Here is a 20686-nt window from a genome sequence, read left to right as displayed (position 1 = left end):
TGAGATGAAGGGAGTGCTAGCTTTTTGTTATTATTAAATAATTGTCCATGCTGTAACGAGGCACATATATTTTACCTATAATTACCATAATTTATCTGTCATTTACGTCTTTTACGTCTTAAAGAATGAATTTTAGTTGTCAATTGAATCGATACATTTTGGCTTCCCAAATAAAACTTAATTTTACATGAAGTTGTCTCTTTTCTTTCTCATGTGTTAAAAAGGAAAGGCGATACGAATCTCGCCTAGTGCGAGCAGCCTTTTGGCACTGGCATGTGGTGGCCCCCGTTCGATGACGACCTTTTCTCAGTCGACGATGGTGAGGAGGGTCACCGAGTCCCACAAGTGTGGATCCGTATAACTTTTAGATTAGGGCCTATGCCTTGGCTCTGACGAAGGCGGAGGCGGCGGTGAATAAAAAGTACTTCAGATCTTTCCCTGCCGCGGTGTTCTTCTTTATATATGGTCAACAATGGGTCTAGATGGTTGTCTGTTCTAATGGAGATGGTGTGATGGTGGCGCCGACATCAATGTAATGGACTTGTGTCCTCGGACTCCACCGTTGCGACGACATTAGATCCAACGCAGGCGCGAAGCTCGGGAGGCAGTGGAAGAGCAGATGCAGATGGTGGTTTGCCTCAACGGTAGCTGGAAGACGTGGATGATGTTCTAGGCTCGTGGTTGACGTCAAGCGGGGGTGTAAGATTTAGAGTTTGATGGCGTGTTTAGGATGCCGCCCCAGCCAGATTATTTCAACAACGATGATTTTACCTTTGATGAGTAAACTGAACATGGGATTCTTTTATGAATTTCCATTCACCTGCCCATTAGGGAAACTGGGCAATCACAATTCATCCCAATGTACCATCAAAAATAAAAATAAAAATTCTAACCCAAGATGATTGTGCGGCTGTTTAACAAATTAATGGCATAAAATATTTCTCTCCGCAAAAAGAATGGCATAAATGCTGGACCCTGATAAGTGTCACAAGTGTGGCACGAAGCAATTCCGTTCTAACTTTCTTTGATGACAGGTTTAGTTATCTGAGGATGACAACTTTAGTTATGAAGCATGACAATTTTCTATTTGAATGATATGTTTCAGTTTTTAGGGATTTTTTATGGCAATTTTAGTTGTAAAAAACATGAGAGCGGGGTTACCTTGTGTCACATATGTGGCACTTATTTGGGTAAATGTTTCGCCATGATCCGATTGCACTTCTTTGTTGCACCGCCTATTTCCCTTCCCTTCCTCTCACATTTTTGCATTTCTATCCTCTCCCAAACATTCCCCTTCTGCCATCATTTAACAAGCAAGGAAGAAATCTGCCCCAGGAGATTCCAAATCACCTCCCTCTACCCTCCCGTCTCCTCTTCCCTTCTCTCTCTCTCTCTCTCTCTCTCTCTCTCTCTCTCCCCCCTTCCCCGTTCACACCACTCCCCCGCTCCCCCCATTGGCCATTGCTGCCCCAATCCCAAGCTCCAAATGTCAAGAACTTCAGCCTCCCCGCCCCCATTGCCTCGCTCGCTCTGCTGCCTGCCGCCACGCTCCCGCATTGCTATAAAATCAACTGCATCTCCACTCCGACCCCTCTAATCCAGCCAAGGAACAACCATGGCAGGAGCCCCCAAATCCACCCTCATCATCTTGCTCCTCCCCTTCCTGTTGCTCGGGGCTGCGGCCTCCGCCCTCCCCCTGCTCAACTCCTCGCTCCCGGACCCCGCCGCTGTCGTCGCCGACTTCCACAGGTACTACCTTATCCTCGAAATCTCGCAATGCGGCAGGGCAAACTTTTGAGGCTGCAAATTCGCAATCTTTTTTTACGCGCTTCTTTCGCAACGTAACGGCGGCGTGTTGGCGTTGGCATGGGCAGCAAGGTGACGACGTCGCGGCGGCGGATGCAGGAGACGGGCGGAGGCGGCGGGTGCATGACTGGCAACCCGATCGACGACTGCTGGCGGTGCGCCGGGACAGACTGGTGGAAGGACCGGCAGCGGCTGGCGGACTGCGGCATCGGGTTCGGGCGCAACGCGCTGGGCGGCAAGGGCGGTCCGTTCTACGTGGTGACCGACTCCTCGGACCGCGACCCCGTGAACCCGGCGCCCGGTACGCTCCGGCACGCCGCCATCCAGGAGGGCCCCCTGTGGATCGTGTTCGCCGCGGACATGACCATCCGCCTCAACGAGGAGCTGCTGGTGAACAGCTACAAGACCATCGACGGGCGCGGCGCGAACGTGCACGTGGCCGGCGGCGCGTGCATCACGCTGCAGTACGTGTCCAACGTGATCATCCACAACCTGCACGTGCACGACTGCGTGCCGGCGGGGAACGCGAACGTGCGGTCGTCGCCGACGCACTACGGGTGGCGGACGCGGTCGGACGGCGACGGCATCTCGCTCTTCTCGGCGCGGGACGTGTGGGTGGACCACTGCGCGCTGTCGCGGTGCGCGGACGGGCTGGTGGACGCCATCATGGGGTCGACGGGCATCACCGTGTCCAACAGCTACTTCTCCCACCACGACGAGGTGATGCTGCTGGGGCACAGCGACGGGTACCTCCCGGACTCGGGGATGCAGGTGACCATCGCGTTCAACCACTTCGGCGTGCAGCTGGTGCAGCGGATGCCGCGCTGCCGCCGGGGATACTTCCACATCGTCAACAACGACTACACGGCGTGGGAGATGTACGCCATCGGCGGCAGCGCCAGCCCCACCATCAACAGCCAGGGCAACCGCTACATCGCCCCCGCAAACCCCAACGCCAAGGAGGTGCGCGCCTCTTTTCTCTTGCCGTGCCGTCTCGGTTTGTTTGCTCATGGTTTTTTTGCTCTGTTCCTTTCTTTGCTTGCCGAGTTCTTCTGCTTTCAACGCCTCGTTTGGATCTTTGCTCTGTTTTGGGCGGTGGTACCCCGCGGTGGTTGCCAAAGAAGTGCCGTGACCATTGTCCTGTTCTTTCATGTCCCGTTTTTCTTCCCGTACGTGTTCTCCGCTAGAAAGTGGTCCGGTTTTTTTTTGTTAAAAACCATGTTAATTTCTGCGGTTATTTTGCTAGTTAGTACATGAGGTTTGTAGTGATGGTCCTGCGAAATGGTACCACTCACTGATCGATGAATGTGCATAGTACCACCCCATCTCTCTCTTTCGTGTTGATAGTAGTAGTAGGAGAATCTCCTTTTTTTTACAAAAAAGGTGGCTTCTTCGATTTGGGTCCAGCCAGCCGGAGGCAGGGGCGGCATCCGAGGCTCCCCGGCCCGGTTGAGGCAACCGCCGAGGTCACGGCCAGCAGATAATGTGAATGAATGATCGTGCTTTTTGGTTGGGCTACAGGTGACGAAGCGCGTGGACACGGAGGAGGGGCAGTGGAACGGGTGGAACTGGCGGACGGAGGGGGACATGATGGTGAACGGCGCCTTCTTCGTGCCCTCCGGGGAAGGGATGGAGAACATCTACGACAAGGCCTCCAGCGGCGTCGACCCCAAGTCGTCGGCGCTCGTCGACCAGCTCACCATCGGCGCCGGCGTCCTCGGCGGGCCAAGGTACTACTACGCTTTCCCTTCCCTTGGCTTGCTTGCGGTCTACTACGTGGGTGGGCCGAGGGGCTGAAATGTCTCGTACCATGCGATAAAACTGGACTGCGATCGATCGCGGCTGGCGGGTCCCACGTGAACACCTTTGTTCCCCAGCTTTTTTGCCTTTTGTTTTGTCTTCTTCTTTTTTATACATTTATACATACAGTAGTACGCATTTGCCTTCCTCCAACGGACACCGGTCGCCGGAGTGGAGTGCGTGCCGGACACCCTGCACTGCACCCCGGCCCCGAGTCGCCCGTTCCCGCGCCTGGAATCAAATTTTGGTCTACTCTACTCAGCTCGGCGGGAAACACCGTTTCTGTCCTGTGCTGTTTGTTTCCCCTCCTGCACGCAGAAATCATTTCGTCCCTGGCCGTGCGAATGCACACGCGAGGACCGCGCCGCCGCCCGGCCATAATGCCGTAGTACATGTGCGTACTACGTTGGCCGAACCATGTCGGCGATTCAGGATTTGGCAGAGACGCGGGCGTCGATTTATTTTAAAATTAATAATTAACCCGGGCCTCCGCCTCAAGGTACTCACTCTGTTTAAAAGCATCGCGTACGCCGTGCTAACTATACTGGAGTAGGTAGTACAGAGTTAAACTGCGAGTCCTCATTAGAAGATGCAGACCACTACAGGGTACAAGTGTAGACAAATCCATGGCACTCGCATGGGTCGAAGCAAGAAAAATTCGGCCGTGCATGAGAGCGCCATCATCCAGACTGTGGTGGCTCTGCCATCCGCGGCCTGGACGCTCCATCGTCAAACCAAGAGAAATAGTGGGCGTGTTCTTTTCTTGCACCAAGACAAAAAGGAACGTCTGTGCTACCACTGGCTACTGTGCTACCGAGTACTCCCTCCATTCTAAAATATAGTGCGCCTGCGCTTCCCGAGGTCCAACTTTGACCATAAATTTAACCAACGAAACCAACTGCGGCGGGAGAAAAAATTATATAATTGAAAACTTCTTTCGAATACAAATTCACTGATATAATTTTTGCTCCCACCACAATCGGTCTTGATAGTTAAATTTAAGGTCAAAATTAAAGCACGAGGATAAAGGAAGCACTACATCGTGGAATGGAGGGAGTATAGTAGTAGCACGGTAGCGGTCCCTCTGTCTTTTGTCTCGGAATCTTGCGTCCCACCACTTCAATTTTGCTCAAAATGATACTCCTTCTATAAAGAAATATAAGACGTTTTAGGTCACTATTAGAAAAGAGTTGTGCATTCTAGCTTTTTCCTTTTGAAACTCTACAATTGTTCTAAGCTGGTAGCGGGAGTTAATTGAGCGTTTGGATCTGTGGGACTCGATCGCGCTTGGGAAGGTCAAAACGCATACCCGGCGGCTGATTAGGAACGGACTTGCTGTTGGGTCCGAGCTCCAGAGGAGAAACATCAAGGCAGGCGTGGTTTGCGTTGCTTGTGGCAGGGAAGAAACGAACTACCATCGTTTCTGGGGCTGCTACCACTCAGCCAAGTTTTGGAAAATTCTTCACTCGGAATTGGGAGTTCCAGTGGCGATCCCGCTGGTTACAGTTAGCTCTCAGGATGATTTATCTAACTGGCTGCTAGCTTGGTTTGCGGATGCGTCGGACGACGAGAAAGCGGTCATGCTTCAAGGAGTATATGGGCTCTGGCTCGCTAGGAATAACTCAAGGGATGGAAGGAAGATTGAGGAGGCTGGAGATATAACACGCACTGTAATCAAGGTGATGGAACAATGGCAGGCTATGAACGGAAGTATGAGCAGGAGGCCGGAACCTACTTCAGTGCAGAAATGGGTACCTCCAGAGTTGGGCTGGATCAAAGTAAACGTGGATGGTGCTACGTCCAAAGTGGGATCAAAAGGAGGAGCCGGTGTTCATTGGTAGAAAAAAGGCCTTTAGTCCCGGTTCTGGAACCGGGACTAATGGCCCTCCACGTGGCCGGTCCACCTTTAGTCCCGGTTGGTAACACCAACCGGTACTAAAGGAAATTTTCTGATTTTTTTTTTAATTTTTTTTATTTTCAAATTTCTAAATTATTTTAACCTCTAATCTTTAATCACCCCTTATCACTGCTCAATTTAATCTCTAATCACCCCTCATCACTGCTCAATTTAATCTCTAATCACCCCTCATCATCTAACTTCTCGAACGGTCACCCATCCTCTCACTACTCCAGCCTGAGCACGCTTAACTTCTGGGTTCTATTCTCCCTCGTTTCCAAGTCTGCACTTGTTGTTTTCCTGACAATAGTAAGATGTCAATCCTATTAACCCTCAGGAATTTAGCTTAAGCATGAAGTCACATATTTCACTGTTTGAGTTTAAAACTATCGTTCTAAAAAACAATAATTTTTTAGTAACACTAATATTTCTTGAATAAGTAGTTTGACCACAGTTTGACCATAGTTTGACCAGATTTGACCAAAATTCAAAAAAGTTGAAATAATTATTTAATAACACTAATACTCTTGAATAATTATTTAGTAACACTAATACTTCTAGAATAAGTAGTTTGACCAGATTTACTGAAAATTTAAAAAAACTGAAATTTGAGCATAACTTTTTTTCCTTTTGGAATTTGAGGATTCTACAAATTTGCAAACAGGCCATAGGCGGTCTCCATCGGATGTAACTTTTCGAGTAGATGATTTTTCATATAAAAAACTTTTTAATCCGAGTTCGTATGCAAAAGTTATGCCCATTTTACAAATTCCAGAGAGATTTTGTAAATAAAGTCGAAATTCATATTTGTAAATTTTCCTAACAACTAGACCACATATCACATGGGAAACTTATTTTATTTTATTTTATTTTTATTGACATTTCCATCATTTTCTTTTGTTTTTTCTAAAACTGAAAAGGCGGTCCAGGGGGGAGTTTGAAAATGGGACCTTTAGTACCGGTTCGTGCCATGAACCGGTACTAATGCCTCAAAGCCCATTAATCCTGGTTGGTGGCACCAACCGGGACTAAAGGTCTAACCTTTAGTACCAGTTGGTGCCACCAATCGGGACCAATGGGCATCGCACCCTTTAGTCCTGGTTCGTGGCACGAACCGGGACTAAAGGGCCCAGGTGAACCGGGACTAATGCCTTAGCCGCACGAACCGGGATAAATACACCCATTGGTCCCGGTTCTGGACTGAACCAGGACTAATGGGCTTACCCGGCCTGGACCAAAGCCCCCTTTTCTACTAGTGGTTGTATTCAGGAATCATGAAGGGGCTTTCCTTGGAGGCGCATGCCATGTCTTGCCTGGGTGCCCGGATCCTGCGGCTAGTGAACTGCATGCTTGTCGACGCGCAGTTCAATTGGCAGATGAGTTTAATGCCAATCGCCTGCATATTGAGACAGATAGCAAAGAGATAGCTAGCAAGCTTCAGAACAGGGAGAAGGACTTGTCCGTGCTGGGACCAGTAGTAGAAGAGGTGAAAATAATGTTGCAGGCGCGGGAGCAGTGAAAGATTACCTGGGTTCGCCGCTCGGCGAATGGTGCAGCACACGCGCTAGCTAGAGAATGGGGTTTCTAATGACTTATGTAAGGTCTGGCTACACCAACCGCCTGATTGTATCTTGCACATCCTATCGGCAGAGATTCCTGCCTTTTATGAATAAATAGGAACGGTGTGAATTTCAAAAAAAAAAAAATTGAGCGTTTGGATCTAGCTAGTGTCCTCCGTTCGGGACCTTCCCCTCCTTTGGAACGGGGACAGGCGATGAGAGAACGTAGGGTTCGTCCCACTGGCACTGGTAGCGATTCTCGATTAGAAAAACCAAAACCCGTGGCCTTTTAGCCGTCCCGTACCGTGTTCCCCGGAATCGAGTTCTTATTCCAGTGTGCGGTCTGGTAGATCTAGACTCGAAACCAATGCTCAAAAGTGCGTTACTCCCCGCTTCTCTCCGGCGCATGTGTAAGCGATCGTTGCTGGTTTTGCGGTGGCATCTTATATCATAACGTGTGTTTCTTCGTTCAGGGACAATGGCGAAGCCTCCGCGTACGTCGGGTTCAACTACGCCGGATCGGCGACCGGCGGTGGCGGCGGCGGAAGCGGAGGCAACGGGTATGGTAGCCTTGGGATGGTCTATGCCAACAGCGGCGATCGGGGCTGCCGGTCTCACTTGATACTATCCCTGACTACTTTGGTTCTTGCTCTAATATGTTGTGTAAGACTGGATTGAGACATAGCACATGGTTATTATGATTCAGTCGGGCGAAAGGTAGAAAAAGAGGTGAAAGTTGACGCTAGGGAGATAGGCAGCAGCAATATAGGTATCCACCATGCACCAGCACATGGGGATGGATGGGAATATTGCATGGTAGTCTCAGTGTAGCTGTTGTGACAAAGTTCATTCATTCGTGGTTATTAACTCTAACCGCCCTGTAATCTCAGCCAAAGAAGAAAGGGAAACAATTGGGCGCGGTGTGCCGGCCAAACTTTGGGCCGGTCGTGTCCACACGCGCTTCGCTTCAGTCATCCATCAAGCGACACGTAGACACGGGGGCTACCAAACGCTATCATCTCTATTTTCTTCAACCTTATGCGAATCTCGCCCCACAACGCATGCATCTCTTGCCTCCCCCGTTGCAGCACGCGAGCAGCTCGCCGTCGGCCATGGATGTAGCTTGGAAGATCGAAGTCCCCGCCGGCCATGGTTGCAGCCCCGCTCGTGTTCCCCCACCCCCTTCTTCCTTATCCCACACTTCCTTTCTCCTCCTCAAAACGCCGGGGAGGACCGAGGTGCCTGTGCTACAACCATGGCCACGGGGAGGAGCTGCAACCGCGGTACTGAGAGAGTTGCAAACGGCGTTTTCCCGTGCTACAACCATGGACACAAAAAGCTACATCCAGTGGATAAAAAAGTTTCAACCAGACAACAAAATACAGGAAAAGTTACAACCGTTTGATAAAAAGCTTCAACTCGCAGTTGAAAAAGCTTCAACCAGAGATTGACAAATCTTCTTTGACGACGGCCATGGCGTCTCTGTGATTTCACCCAGACACTGCTCAAAACGAAAAAAGTTTCAATCATTTACAGAAAAGCTTCCAGCATAGAGGGGAAAAGCTTCAACCATTGAGAGAAAAGCTACAACCATGTCAATTTTTTGCTACAACGGCATCTGTTTTTTACTGGACCAACATATTTTACTACATCCGGCATCTTTTTTTGCTGGAACTAGTCAAGTGTCTAGCTTCCACCAAGGAAGAAAATGCTTCAACCGTCTGTGAAAAAGCTTCATTCAGCTAGAGGAAAAGTTTCAAGAGTGGCATGAGGAAAAATCTTCCACCGCGGAAAAAAGCTTCAATGGTCAAAATGCTTCAAACGGCAATGAAAAAGTTTCAACCGCCAGGAGAAAAAGCTTCAAGCGGTAATGACAAAAAAGCTTCAATCAGGAGAGCCGGGCGAACAACTGTGGCGACGAGGACGGCGACCGACGACCGGGAGCAACAAGGACGGAAATCGGCAATCGGGGGCAAGGACGGCGACCTGGCAGCAACAAGGACGGCGACCGGCGACCGAGGGCGAGGGCCGCGAGCCGGCGACGAGGACGAAGACCGGCGACAAGGACGGCCACCAGAGGGGACTGGAGGCACGGCGACGAGGGCACCAAGCAGGAGCTGCAGATATAACCCGAGGTAGAAGAAGCCCAGGACGAATCGTTTTTTTTTTTGGCTGCATGCAATGGCCACGCGGGCTCGCATCCAAGGGCTGGGGCAGGACCGGCCGAAACTTTCGACCGGTGCGCCGGCGCCTAGCATCGCCCAAGAAGAAAATACAAGACCGGCTTATAAGGGAAAGCTCACTGGACTGCAAGAGACTATCATGAAACTAAAACAAAATTTCAGAGCAGGGGATGCTAGCAAACACTCTGTCCTGACCCCCCCCCCCCCCCCCCCCCCCCCAACGGCTTATTCACAAACGCACAGCAAAACATGTTTTTCAACCGAACTTGCAATGACTTGATAGAAAAATTAGAACAGCATGGTGCATCTTGTTTCATGAAAACAGCTGAAAGTTGCGCAACAACTGTCAATCACGAGAGGCCTGTTTAAAACACGATTCTGCCAGTAATAACAATGTAAGAGATAGCACAGATCACGGTCCATAATTGTCCTAAGCAGAGCACACAGCAGCAGCACCCACACAAGGCAGGTACCGCACATGCAATCACAAAAGTCACGCATTTTGTATCACCGTCCGCTAATTCTCTCAATTCTGATATTCTCCTAGTGCTGCAAGTTACATGACAATATATGAAAGACTTTTAACACCCTTGGTCTACAACTGCTGCGCGCCAAATTAACCCAATGGAAGACACCCATTTATATTTTTAACCAGAAGGTGGCGGTGGAGGAGGTGGCATGGACATTGGAGGTGGCGGCATTCCACCACCTTGTTGTGGGGATGGGGGTGGCCTCCACATAGGTGGAGCTTGCATATTGGGAGGTGGCGGCGGCAGCCTGGCCATGTGATGAGGTGGCGGCATCATGTTTTGCGGTGGGGGCATCATGTTTTGCGGCGGCGGGGGCATCCCTGGAAGCCTGTATTGAAGCTGCTGTTGCATCGGAGGTGGTACTTGTTGCATATTCTGTGGAGGACCAGGCCAGGCAGGCTGTCCATGCATCTGCATGGGAGGGTATTGACCAACAGGTGGCGGCGGCGGTCTGACATGTTGCATCTGTCCTGGGACATTCCCATTGGCAAAAGGCCGTGGCACAGGTGCACCAACACCACCGTTTTGAAGCCCTTGGGTTGGCGGAGCAGTTGCAAACATTGTGTGTGGCCTATGCTTCTGAGATCCTGGGTTGTTCGCTGCAAGCAACCTCTCTGCCAACATATAACAACAGAGTTAATAAACTATGATTGAAGAAAGAAAGTCATCACAAGTTAAGAAAAAGTAGTAATAATAAGATCTTCAGATCAAGACAGCCGTCTACAGCATATATAGGCAGCAATGGTGGCAAGAGCAGTGACAACATGTGATATGGTAGTAAAAATGCCTCCAGGAAAATTTCAACAGATCAGATCAAGACCCATCATGTTTACTAAATGATGAAATACTTGAAAGGAAATCACTTTGAATAAAGTTGAAACCCTAAGGCCCGTTCGGTACATGGGAGCGCAAAACAAAGGAACAGAAAAAGGCATAGGAATTAGGTGGAGCGCAACCTTAAAACCTACAGGCTTCCAAAACATAGGAACGGGCTTTTCCTTTGGTCTTGGTGGATGTTGTGTTTACCCTATTAAACATAAGAAACCTTCCCTTCCCTAAGGAAACCGTACAGACATCACAGGAAAAATTTCCATAGGAAACCTGTATGATTCCTGTGGAAAACCTGTGCACTAAAAAGAACCGAAAATGTCAAAGCAAAAATGTTGGGATGTAGGGAACTGGGCGTCAACCAGTTAGCCAGTGGCACACAGCAGCATGCTCAGCCTGCCACCCACGTTCGAGCCTTGAGCTCCGGAGGGTGTGTATCTGGGTTGTTTCTCTTAATAAAGACGCCACATATGTTAAGTCCCTGTTGGTCCAGTTTTTTTTTAATGCAGGGATTTGGAGAAGTATAGCAATCGAAGTCCATGTCCAGAATGGAACAACCTAATCAAGATTAGACAACAGGTTTTTTTTAATGCGGGGATTTGGAGAAGTATAGCAATCTATAGAGTCGATGTCCAGAATGTTACAACCTAATAAAGATTAGACAACCAACTTCAATATTCTTTCAACATAAGCAATAGCTGATCCATGTTATTGTACAAGAAACCAAACAACTAGCTCAACCGATATTTCGAAATACAATACCTGCTGGTGTGCCATGGCGCTCTCCTTTCGTGTCTTTCTTGTAAGCATATGAGACAGTGATTGGCCGATTACATAAATGCTGGTTGTTCATGGCCTGGGAAATTACAGCAAAGGTAACAGTTGAAACATATGGCAGAATCACAATAAGCCAAAATATAGAGCAGTATTGCGTGAATGACATTACCTCTATAGCTTGATCAGATGATTCAAAGGAATCATAGCTCACAAAGCCAAAACCTCGAGAATTTCCAGTTTCAGGGTCCCGCATTATCTTGAAAAAGGAAGTTCAAAATATGACAGTCATGACACCAACATGCATTTGCGTCAAATATGCAAAGGGTAAAGGGAATAGAATATTTAACTCATTCAATCTCTATCATGGCATAATTAAAGGAACAGTGCGGGGAGCATGTAGGGTAATTTTAAATCAAGAAGATGCTACCAGATAAGTGTTACACTGAAGCAAGGAAGACTACCAAACAAGCAAATGCAATAATATTAGGTTAATTTAAGCATAACGATTGCTCTTCTTTGATTCTGGAGATTGTAATAAGAGGCTAATGCTGATGAAATCAGTTCCCATTGTGACGTGAGATAATTAGCTAGCAAGTACATAGCCAAATGCAGAAAGTTTATATAATTGTCACCTTAGGGTTGGTCACAATCACACCAAATGCACTGAAGGTATCATAGAGAAGCTTCTCATCGACTTCCTGTTGACAAAGCAAACACAAAACTATTAGCTACATATATTAATATGAATATAAAGTAATAAGAGAAAATGGGCTTTAGGTTTCTACCGGATCAAGATTGCCAATAAAAAGATTCGCACCCACATCCAAGCTCTTCTTGTCTTGGGAAGCCTGGAAAAAGATGGCATAGTCATGTTAGGTCATCGTGATTAAAATCCTAACTGTATGGTGTATCATTAAACAAATTCATGTGGACTACATACAATAAAGAAATTTCAAGTTACCAGGAAGCAATAGGTTTGTAAAAATAGAAAATGAGAATTCAAAGTACTGAACTCTGTCGATCAGACAGTTTACCACATGATGATCATCCACGTTAATTAAGTTGTTCAAACAGTAACAGTAACATCAGAGGGAAAGAGTAATATCAACATTTGAAGACATTTATTTTACTCAACGGATCCAATCCCCCAATCAGGAATTTGGTATCAGTTTGTCGATGTTTTGAAGTAGGGTTTTTATCATTTATGCCACTAGTTGTGTCCCACTACTCAGTTTTTCCATTAGAAGTTACAACTACTGAAAAATGTCATCGTTCCGTGAGATGCTTGCTCAAAAATGCCATTAGACACCTAAAAAATGCCATCACCCCGCTAGATGTTTGCTCAAAAATGCCATTAGATACCATTACTGTCAGGTCAAACCCGTTGACCATGTTATATGACCAAAATAACCCTAGACACACATGTCAGCTCTCTCTATCTCACTATCTCACAATGATAAATGTGGACCCCACTTGTCAAGAGTAAGTCAGCGAATAATTTTTAGAGGAAAATAAGAACGTCGTTGGGGATCGAGTGGGACCCACACTTTATCGCATTGAGATAGAAGGAGAGCTGACATGTTGGTCCATGGGTATTTTGGTCATATAACATGGTAAACGGGCTTTTAGCTGACAGTAATGGTGTCTAGTGGTATTTTTTAGCATGTGCCTAATGGTGCGATTGCCTTTTTGACCAGTTGAAACTCCTAGTGGCAAAACTGAATAGTTGGATACAACTAGTAGCATAAATGATAAAAACCCTTTGAAGTATCATCTAAATTTCTAAGCACGCGAGATTAAACTACCAACTATCATAAAGTTCAAAAGTAAGGGATCTCAGTGTTCGTCCAGTTACTATATATTACATAACTGCTGCAGAAGTACTGAGGAAGGCTGGGAGGGTCAAGAGAAGTGATTACCTTGTTTACTCTTATTGGCTTTCCGTACAATTTGAGCATGTTCAAAATCTTAATAGCCTGCAAAAAGCAAAGCAAAAATTCAAAAAAAAAACAGTTTACATCTAGATGAGATAAATGAAGGTAAATAAATTGCTATCACGCCAGTACAAATAGACTTACATAATCTGCATCTTCCTCACTCCTAAATTCTACAAACCCATAGCCCTGGTGTAGATTTGTAACTCTGTCTTTCGGGACATAGACATTAACTACAAACAAAAGAAGGGAACATTATTTATTAACCATCAAACTCATTAATTTATTCACATGGTATTTGAGATGAAATTTCTATTTCACGATATAAGTGAAAATGGACTGCCAGGACAGACCATCCGCAGTTCAGCACCAAACATATAAATCGATTAGAGCAAGATGCTGGAAGATAGTTCACAATAAGAATCAACCTGTACATTATAGGGCAGGAAAAGTGTCCCATTGTGGACATGCTACTTACCAACAGGGCCTGCTTGGACAAACAACTCCCACAGTAATTCCTCAGAAACCTGTAAAATGATACAGGGAGGGCTATCAGCATGGATGTCTGGAAATAATGATATCAACGGGAGAACTATGCGGTTCTGCAATATACAAGAAGGCATAGGTTCCTTAAGTGGATTTATAATTTCTCAATGGAAGCGACAGGATTGAGTTGTTGCAACTTACAATCATCCATAAGCACATACTCCCTCAAAAAAAGAAAGCACATACAGAACTCCATGGTTATTATTTCCTAATGAAGAAAGGAAAAATAATCCCAGTTACAAACTATCAAATAGCAATGTGATTGATGCACATCTAAACAGTCGACTCCTGTCCATCTAAACATTACACCAACGAATGATTAGCGGCCAATGCACGCGACAGCGTTGCTGCACTTGAAACAGTGGTAGGCCATGTATTTAGCAGCAGGGACTAGCCAATTTGACCGCGCAAGACAAATCCATATTCGTCAAGCAAAAATTGGACGGCGTCGCCGACAGGATACACGGATCCCGCTGTCAGAGCAAGGTGGGGATCTACACTTCTACAGGGATGGGTAGGAAGGGGGGAGTAGGGGCGGGGGAACACCAACCTGCGGGTCGAGGTTGCCGACGTAGGTGGTGGCGTCCTGGTTGCGCTCCGCCGAGTGCTGCCCGAGGAGGTTCGCGCCCACGCCGGGCGCGATACGCGTCGTCATGCCTGGCTCCCGGCGGCGCGACGGGCTGCGACGGCGAGAGTGCTAAGAAAGCGGAGCCGCGGGGGTGGAGTCTCCACTAGGACGAGGACGAGCTGGGGAGTTGGTGCAGTATCTTGAACGGGGCGGCGGCGTTCGTGCCGTCCGTGCAGGGACCAGCGCTGGCGAGGGTGGCGGGGTCGCGACCAACGCGGCGGTGAAGAAACGGGCGGAGGGAAGCCCTAGGAAGCCGGTCAGTGGGGCGGGGGAGGCGCCGGTGCAGTGGCGGCGGCTAGGGTTAGCTGTTCGCCATGTGCGGCGAGAGATAGAGGGGTTCTTTTCTTTTCTTTTCTTTTTTGAATTGGCGAGAGATAGAGCTGCGTACTGGCGAATTGGGTCGGCGAATTGCTGCTCGATAGAATTGGCTTTTGTCGTGGCTATATCTATCTACTACCCCTATAATCGGATCGCACATATGAACACACGCGCACATATATTTTTAGGTAAAAAACCCCATATATTATCTCATGATGTTTATGGAATAATTACAGAATCATGTGGGATGACAAACCACACATGGCGACCAAAATCCAAAGAAATAAAAAACCTGGCTAAAGCATGTGCCTCAAAATTACTCCTCCTACTTTTAAAACGGAACGAGCATGTCCCAAAATCACCCTTTCGGGCTATGATCTCCTTCACTGTAGCTTCATTTTTTCCTCGCGTACCATCAAAAATGTCCTTGATAACCGTCTGACAGTCAGAAACAATCATTATGTGTCGCTCATTTAGGTCTAGTGCCAAGGCCATAACCTCTTGGCAAGCCAAAATTTCAAGTGTTGGTGGGTCAGTGATCGCAAAGACCAAAGCCGGCGCGCCCAAGTAGACGCCCCTCTCATCCCTACAAACAACAACAACTGAACCCTTGCCATTATGTGAAGATACAGCAGCATATGTATTGAACTTTGAAAGACCCACAGGTGAAGCATCCCATGGTTGACGAGCATTGTGAGTAGATGTCTGATTTGCTTGAATGTGTCGGTCGGGCTTCGCCATCAAGTTCAGATCCTCGATGAATTTTTTAACAAACATGTGAGTTGTCACTGGAAATTGGAATTCCGCCTCGTGGATCGCCTTGCGGCGTGCAAACTAGATAGCCCATAGAGTTACTATCAGCTGAACAAATTCCTCGTGAGATAGCGACGCCTTCAGTGAGAAAAGCCAATTTCGGGCATGATTCTCGTTTGTATGCATCATATTCTCGACCATCTCTGGATCAGCCAGAGCCCCCACACACCGCGACGCTGAGCATTCTAAAATGGCATACTTCCAAGAGTCTTCCATGCCACACAAACTACATCTCTGATCATCAGCCATATTACGTCGGGCCCTGACATCATTTGTTGGCAGCGAATGAAGGGCTAGCCTCCATAGGAATAGTTTGAGTTTGGCCGGGACTTGAGTTCCCCAGAGATTTGTCCAATCCTTTGCCGTACGTTCGGTCGTTGAGGAACCTGTTGCTTCCTCCAACCAATAGTCCCTCGTAAATTTTGTGTGGACCAACATTCTGTACACAGAGCGGACCGTGAATATTCCTGTCTTCTCCTGGCTCCATGACCAAAAATCCGGGACCTGGCGCATGCACAAAAGTATTTCGAGGATGGTCACAACATCCATTGGAAGAAATGTATTTCGGACTAGCTCCTCCCTCCATCGTGTTGATGTCTCATCAATGAGCTCGATGACCAAAATAGGCCCGGAGGTCGGTGGTGAGGTGATGGGCCTCATAGTCGTCTCTTGTGGTAACCAATTGTGACGTCAGATCTCCGTGGTAGCTTCATTGCCAATCCTTCGCATAAGTCCTTGGGCCAGCACATCTCTCCCTTCGAGTAAAGACCGCCATATTTGTGATGGATGATTGCCCAAAGAGGCCTCCAGAATATTTGTTTGAGGGAAATAAACACTCTTCAGAATTCTGGCGCTCAACGAGAGTGGTTCCTGCAGCACCCGCCAGGTTTGTCTCGCCAAAAGTGCTAAACTAAACAGTTCCATATCACGGAAACCAAGTCCCCCCATGTGCTTTGGCTGAGACATAACGTCCCAAGATACCCAAGCGACCTTGCGACTTCCATCCTTACTCTCCCACCAGAACTTACGGATGATGGAGGTAATATGTTCACACAAGCCTCTAGGGATTTTAAAACATGCCATTGAGTACACTGGAATAGCTTGAACAACAGATTTAATCAACACTTCCTTGCCTCCTACTGACAGCATTTTTTCAAGCCACCCTTGAACCTTTTTCCAAACTCTATCTTTCAAATACTTAAAAGTTCCATTTTTGACTTACCCACATCAGACAGCATACCAAGATATCTATCATTAAGTGCCTCGCTTGTGACCCCCAGGGAAATCTTTATCTCCTCTCTTAGAGCTTCTAGGCATCCCTTGCTAAAGAAGACCGAGGACTTGTCACGAATAATTCTCTGGCCTGAAGCATTACAATAAATATTCAATAGGTTTGACAGTTCTTTCGCCCCCTCGTGACTTGCTTTAAAAACAACAGGCTGTCATCCGCAAAAAGAAGGTGACTCATTGCCGGAGCAGTATCTGCCACTCTTAGTCCATAGAAATTAGATGACTGAGCGTTAGCTTTTAAGAGGCACGAATGGCCCTCCGCTGCAAGCAAGAATAGATAGGGTGAAAGAGGATCTCCCTGTCGGATACCTCTTGAAGGTTGAAACCTCTCTAACTTTTTTCCATTGAACAATACTGAGAAAGTTACAGTACTCACCATATTCATGACTACAGAAATCCAGTGTGGATTAAAACCCATCTTTGTCATAATTGCTTCCAGATAAGTCCACTCAACACGGTCATAAGCCTTCATCATGTCCAGTTTCAGAGCACAAAACCTATGTTTTTTGGCCTTATTACTTTTCATGAAGTGCAAACATTCGTAGGCAGATATGATATTATCAGTGATTAAACGCCCCGGAACAAAAGCTGATTGCTCTTCTAAAATTATCTCCGGCAAAATCTGCTTGAGACGGTTTACCACGATCTTGGATGCAATCTTATGTAGCATGTTACATAGGCTTATTGGAAGAGATTGTGAAAGGGATGAGGGGTTGGATACCTTTGGAATCAAGACCAAAATGGTGTCATTTATGGAGGCAGGGCTCTCCACTCCCTCAATAATTCATAGGACTGCATCTGTCACATCATCACCACAAACATCCCAATTATGCTGGAAAAATTGGGCTGGAAATCCGTCGGGCCCCGGTGCTTTCTGGGGAAACATCTGAAAGAGAGCATTTTTTATTTCATCTCTCTTATATTCGGCTGTAAGCATTGCATTCATAGCATCATTAACCTTCACTGGTACTGTATTGATAACTCGATGCATATCTGTCACCCCTTCTGACTGAAAGAGCGATGCATAGAAGTCTGTCACCATGGCCTCCATTAGTGTGGGATCGTCTATGGTAAGGCCATTGGCCGCGGCTAGACTCTTGATCAAGTTTCTTCTCCTCCACTTGTTCGCTCTCTGGTGAAAAAAGAATGTGTTTTTATCACCCATAGAAAGTCACTCAATTCATGCTCTCTGTCTCCACATGATCTCCTCATGGTGGTACAGTTTCACCAGGTTCTCATTAATCTTGAGTTCTAGATGGTCAGGCCCCATCCTATTATTCCTGTTGCGAAGCCGATCCAGCTTAGATTTTAGTTCTTTAATTTTCTTTCTCCCCGAGTCGAATGTATCCGCCTCCCAACGCCTTAAATCATCAGACATGGTCTGTAGCTTTTCTCGCACCAGCTCCAGTTAGTTCCCTTGAGCTGGTCTTGCCCATGAACATGTGACAACATCCGGTAAATCTGGATGCGTCTCCCACATTGCCTCGTAACAGAACACTCGAGGTGCTTTGGGCCGTGCAGCAAGAGCATCATCATTTAAGGATAATCTGATGGCCGAGTGATCTGAGTATGCCGCGACCTCATGTGAAACAATCTCATCTGGGAAGATTGCTGACCAGGTAGGAGTTGCTAGGGCTTGGTCCATGATCGTTCCATCTAGCAAACTCGCATTGGCCTCGTACCTTGCGTCAACTCGTGAGAAACGCCCGACTAAACATATCTCGACTGCTTCTATGTGGGTCAACCTGGCAGCCCGCAGCCCGCACGTTAAGGACTTCTTTGATTCAAAGGAATTTTATAGGATTTATGAAGGATTGAATCCTTAGGATTTTTCCTATGTTGGTTCTTTGATTCATAGGATTGGATCCCATAGGAATTTTTCCTGTGGAATCTTTTGTACTATATTTCATAGGAAATTTAACATCCACTCCAACCTCCGTCTACAATTCCTTTGTTTTTCCCGTGACATCAAACAATCACTGCTAATTCTATAGGATTCAAATGGGCATGCCACTCCAACCCTACACTTTTCCTATTCCTACGTTTTCAAAATCCTACGAATCAAAGAGGCCCTAATTGAGCTAATTACTAAAAAACAGTAAAACATAGCTAGTTACGGTTGCTCACAGCGATTTGACGTCGCCAACCGTCGGATAGCATTTTTTTAAGGAAAACATAGCTTTATTGCTTACGTGTGCTTGGGTAAGTCACCCATAACACTATTCGCAAAAAAAGTCACCCATAACACAACCGGCGACAGTGGGCGGTACATCATACTCCCAGTACATACTCTCATAATTTAAACAACATACCCAATCTTAGTTAGTTCATGAGCTACAGAATTAGCTTCTCGGCGACACACTTTGACTTCACTCCGTGAGAACCACATCTTCATTTGAAGTTTCAGATCCTCGATGATTGGTGCATACGGCGACGAATCAGCTCGAGCAAAGTTAAGGGCCTCCGCCAGCAGTTGGGAATCTGTTTCAAACCTCACACGTAGCATACTAAGGTCAGCTGCAGTGGCGACGGCATGCTCCATTGCATTTAGTTCAGCCCCAAAGGCATCAGAAATGGTGTTGTCTCTCCCAGCACCAGCATGCAGTAGGTGCCCTGGCTACTGCGAGCAGCAACGCCCCACCCTGGGTGATCTCCACCCGGTGTGTAGGCTCCATCCACATTGAACTTAATTGTATCCCCATGTGGCGCTTCCCATCGTGTATCATTCCTGACCTTCACTTCCTTTCTGAAGCTTTCAGCATATTCAAGGCTACAGCTTTTCGTTCGTCTTGCTATCTCGTCCGTTGTTACCAGAAGCTCACCTTCCCTCAGCTTGTTCCGATTATGCCACCATTGCCACCATAAAGTTAGTATCTCAATTCTCCTTTGCTCGGGTATGGTCCATATCAAATCTAACACCTCATGTATTGATTGGGCCTCCTCACAACGCACCCGGACAGCTTCCAGATCAAGCAATCTCCACACCTCCTTTACTGTTTTACATTTGACAAATAAATGAGCACCGTCCTCATCCACTCTTCCACAGAAAAGACACTTGGTACTTTCCAGTTTGACACCTCGGTGCTCCAGATTTGTTCGTAGCGCTAGGGAGTTATGTTTCAGGCACCACACAAACATCTTGATATTTTGTGGGCAAGGCATCGACCAGATTCGCTTCCATGATTGGTCAAAGCAGTGGTTCAGGTTCTCGGCTGCCATGGTACTGCCGCCCACATTGTCGCCTCTTCGCTCTTTGTCAAGCTGCACATGAAGCTTGTATGCATTCCTAACTGAATGTTCTCCTTTCCCATCAAAGTGCCCGGCAGTAAAGTCCTCCACCCCTTCCCTCAGCGGAATTTGGAGTGTGTGCCTTGCATCATCTGGCCAGAAAATGTCCCGAACCAGGGCTTCATCCCAGCTTCCTGTAATTGGGCAGTCTAGCTCACTGACCTGGGTTAGAAGGCATGCTCCTCGCGGAGTAATCACTCTCCTTGACCAAGCTCTCGGAATCCAGGGGTCCGTCCATATCTTTACTTGTGTGCCATCCCCAATGCGCGAGATATATCCCTGCTTAATCAGATCTGCACCATGTAGCATACTCCTCCAGGTATATGAGATGCCATCTCTTGGTTCAGCCTCTAGAATGTGGCAGCTAGGAAAATACTTCGCCTTAAGAATGCGTGCACACAAGCTCTCCGGATTTTGTATGAGCCGCCAAACCTGCCTAGACAGCATGGCCACGTTGAAATTGTACATGTCTCTGAATCCCAAGCCGCC

The 20686-nt window shown here is 47.2% G+C and overlaps 2 protein-coding genes across 2 annotated transcripts; one reads left to right on the top strand and one right to left on the bottom strand.

Annotated features, from left to right (window-relative positions):
• Positions 1–1389: 1389 nt before the first annotated feature.
• Positions 1390–7929, top strand: LOC123044722 (probable pectate lyase 5). Its single transcript, XM_044467556.1, has 4 exons — positions 1390–1749; positions 1875–2769; positions 3328–3536; positions 7536–7929. The coding sequence occupies exons 1-4, from the start codon at positions 1616–1618 to the stop codon at positions 7738–7740; spliced, it is 1443 nt and encodes a 480-aa protein (XP_044323491.1). The 5' UTR covers positions 1390–1615; the 3' UTR covers positions 7741–7929.
• Positions 7930–9609: 1680 nt separating this feature from the next.
• LOC123044715 (splicing factor 3B subunit 4) lies at positions 9610–14899 on the bottom strand. The gene is made up of 9 exons (XM_044467549.1): positions 14411–14899; positions 13793–13841; positions 13459–13547; positions 13300–13356; positions 12166–12228; positions 12013–12078; positions 11550–11636; positions 11366–11459; positions 9610–10389 (listed from the first exon to the last, which is right to left on the bottom strand). The coding sequence occupies exons 1-9, from the start codon at positions 14513–14515 to the stop codon at positions 9893–9895; spliced, it is 1107 nt and encodes a 368-aa protein (XP_044323484.1). The 5' UTR covers positions 14516–14899; the 3' UTR covers positions 9610–9892.
• Between the last annotated feature and the right edge of the window lie 5787 nt (positions 14900–20686).

This window comes from Triticum aestivum, chromosome 1A (genome assembly GCF_018294505.1).
Source record: "Triticum aestivum cultivar Chinese Spring chromosome 1A, IWGSC CS RefSeq v2.1, whole genome shotgun sequence".
Taxonomy (NCBI): Eukaryota; Viridiplantae; Streptophyta; class Magnoliopsida; order Poales; family Poaceae; genus Triticum; species Triticum aestivum.
The sequence above is the reverse complement of the archived record's forward strand: the minus strand, read 5'-3'. Positions and strand labels throughout refer to the sequence as shown.

Coding starts and splice junctions, on each gene's coding strand:
- LOC123044722 (XM_044467556.1), top strand. CDS start 1,616: ATGGCAGGAGCCCCCAAATCCACCCTCATCATCTTGCTCCTCCCCTTC. Junction 1,750..1,874: donor GTCGTCGCCGACTTCCACAG/GTACTACCTTAT, acceptor TGGCATGGGCAG/CAAGGTGACGACGTCGCGGC. Junction 3,537..7,535: donor GGCGTCCTCGGCGGGCCAAG/GTACTACTACGC, acceptor TTCTTCGTTCAG/GGACAATGGCGAAGCCTCCG.
- LOC123044715 (XM_044467549.1), bottom strand. CDS start 14,515: ATGACGACGCGTATCGCGCCCGGCGTGGGCGCGAACCTCCTCGGGCAG. Junction 13,842..14,410: donor TCGGCAACCTCGACCCGCAG/GTTGGTGTTCCC, acceptor ATCATTTTACAG/GTTTCTGAGGAATTACTGTG. Junction 12,229..13,299: donor AGCCAATAAGAGTAAACAAG/GTAATCACTTCT, acceptor ATCTTTTTCCAG/GCTTCCCAAGACAAGAAGAG.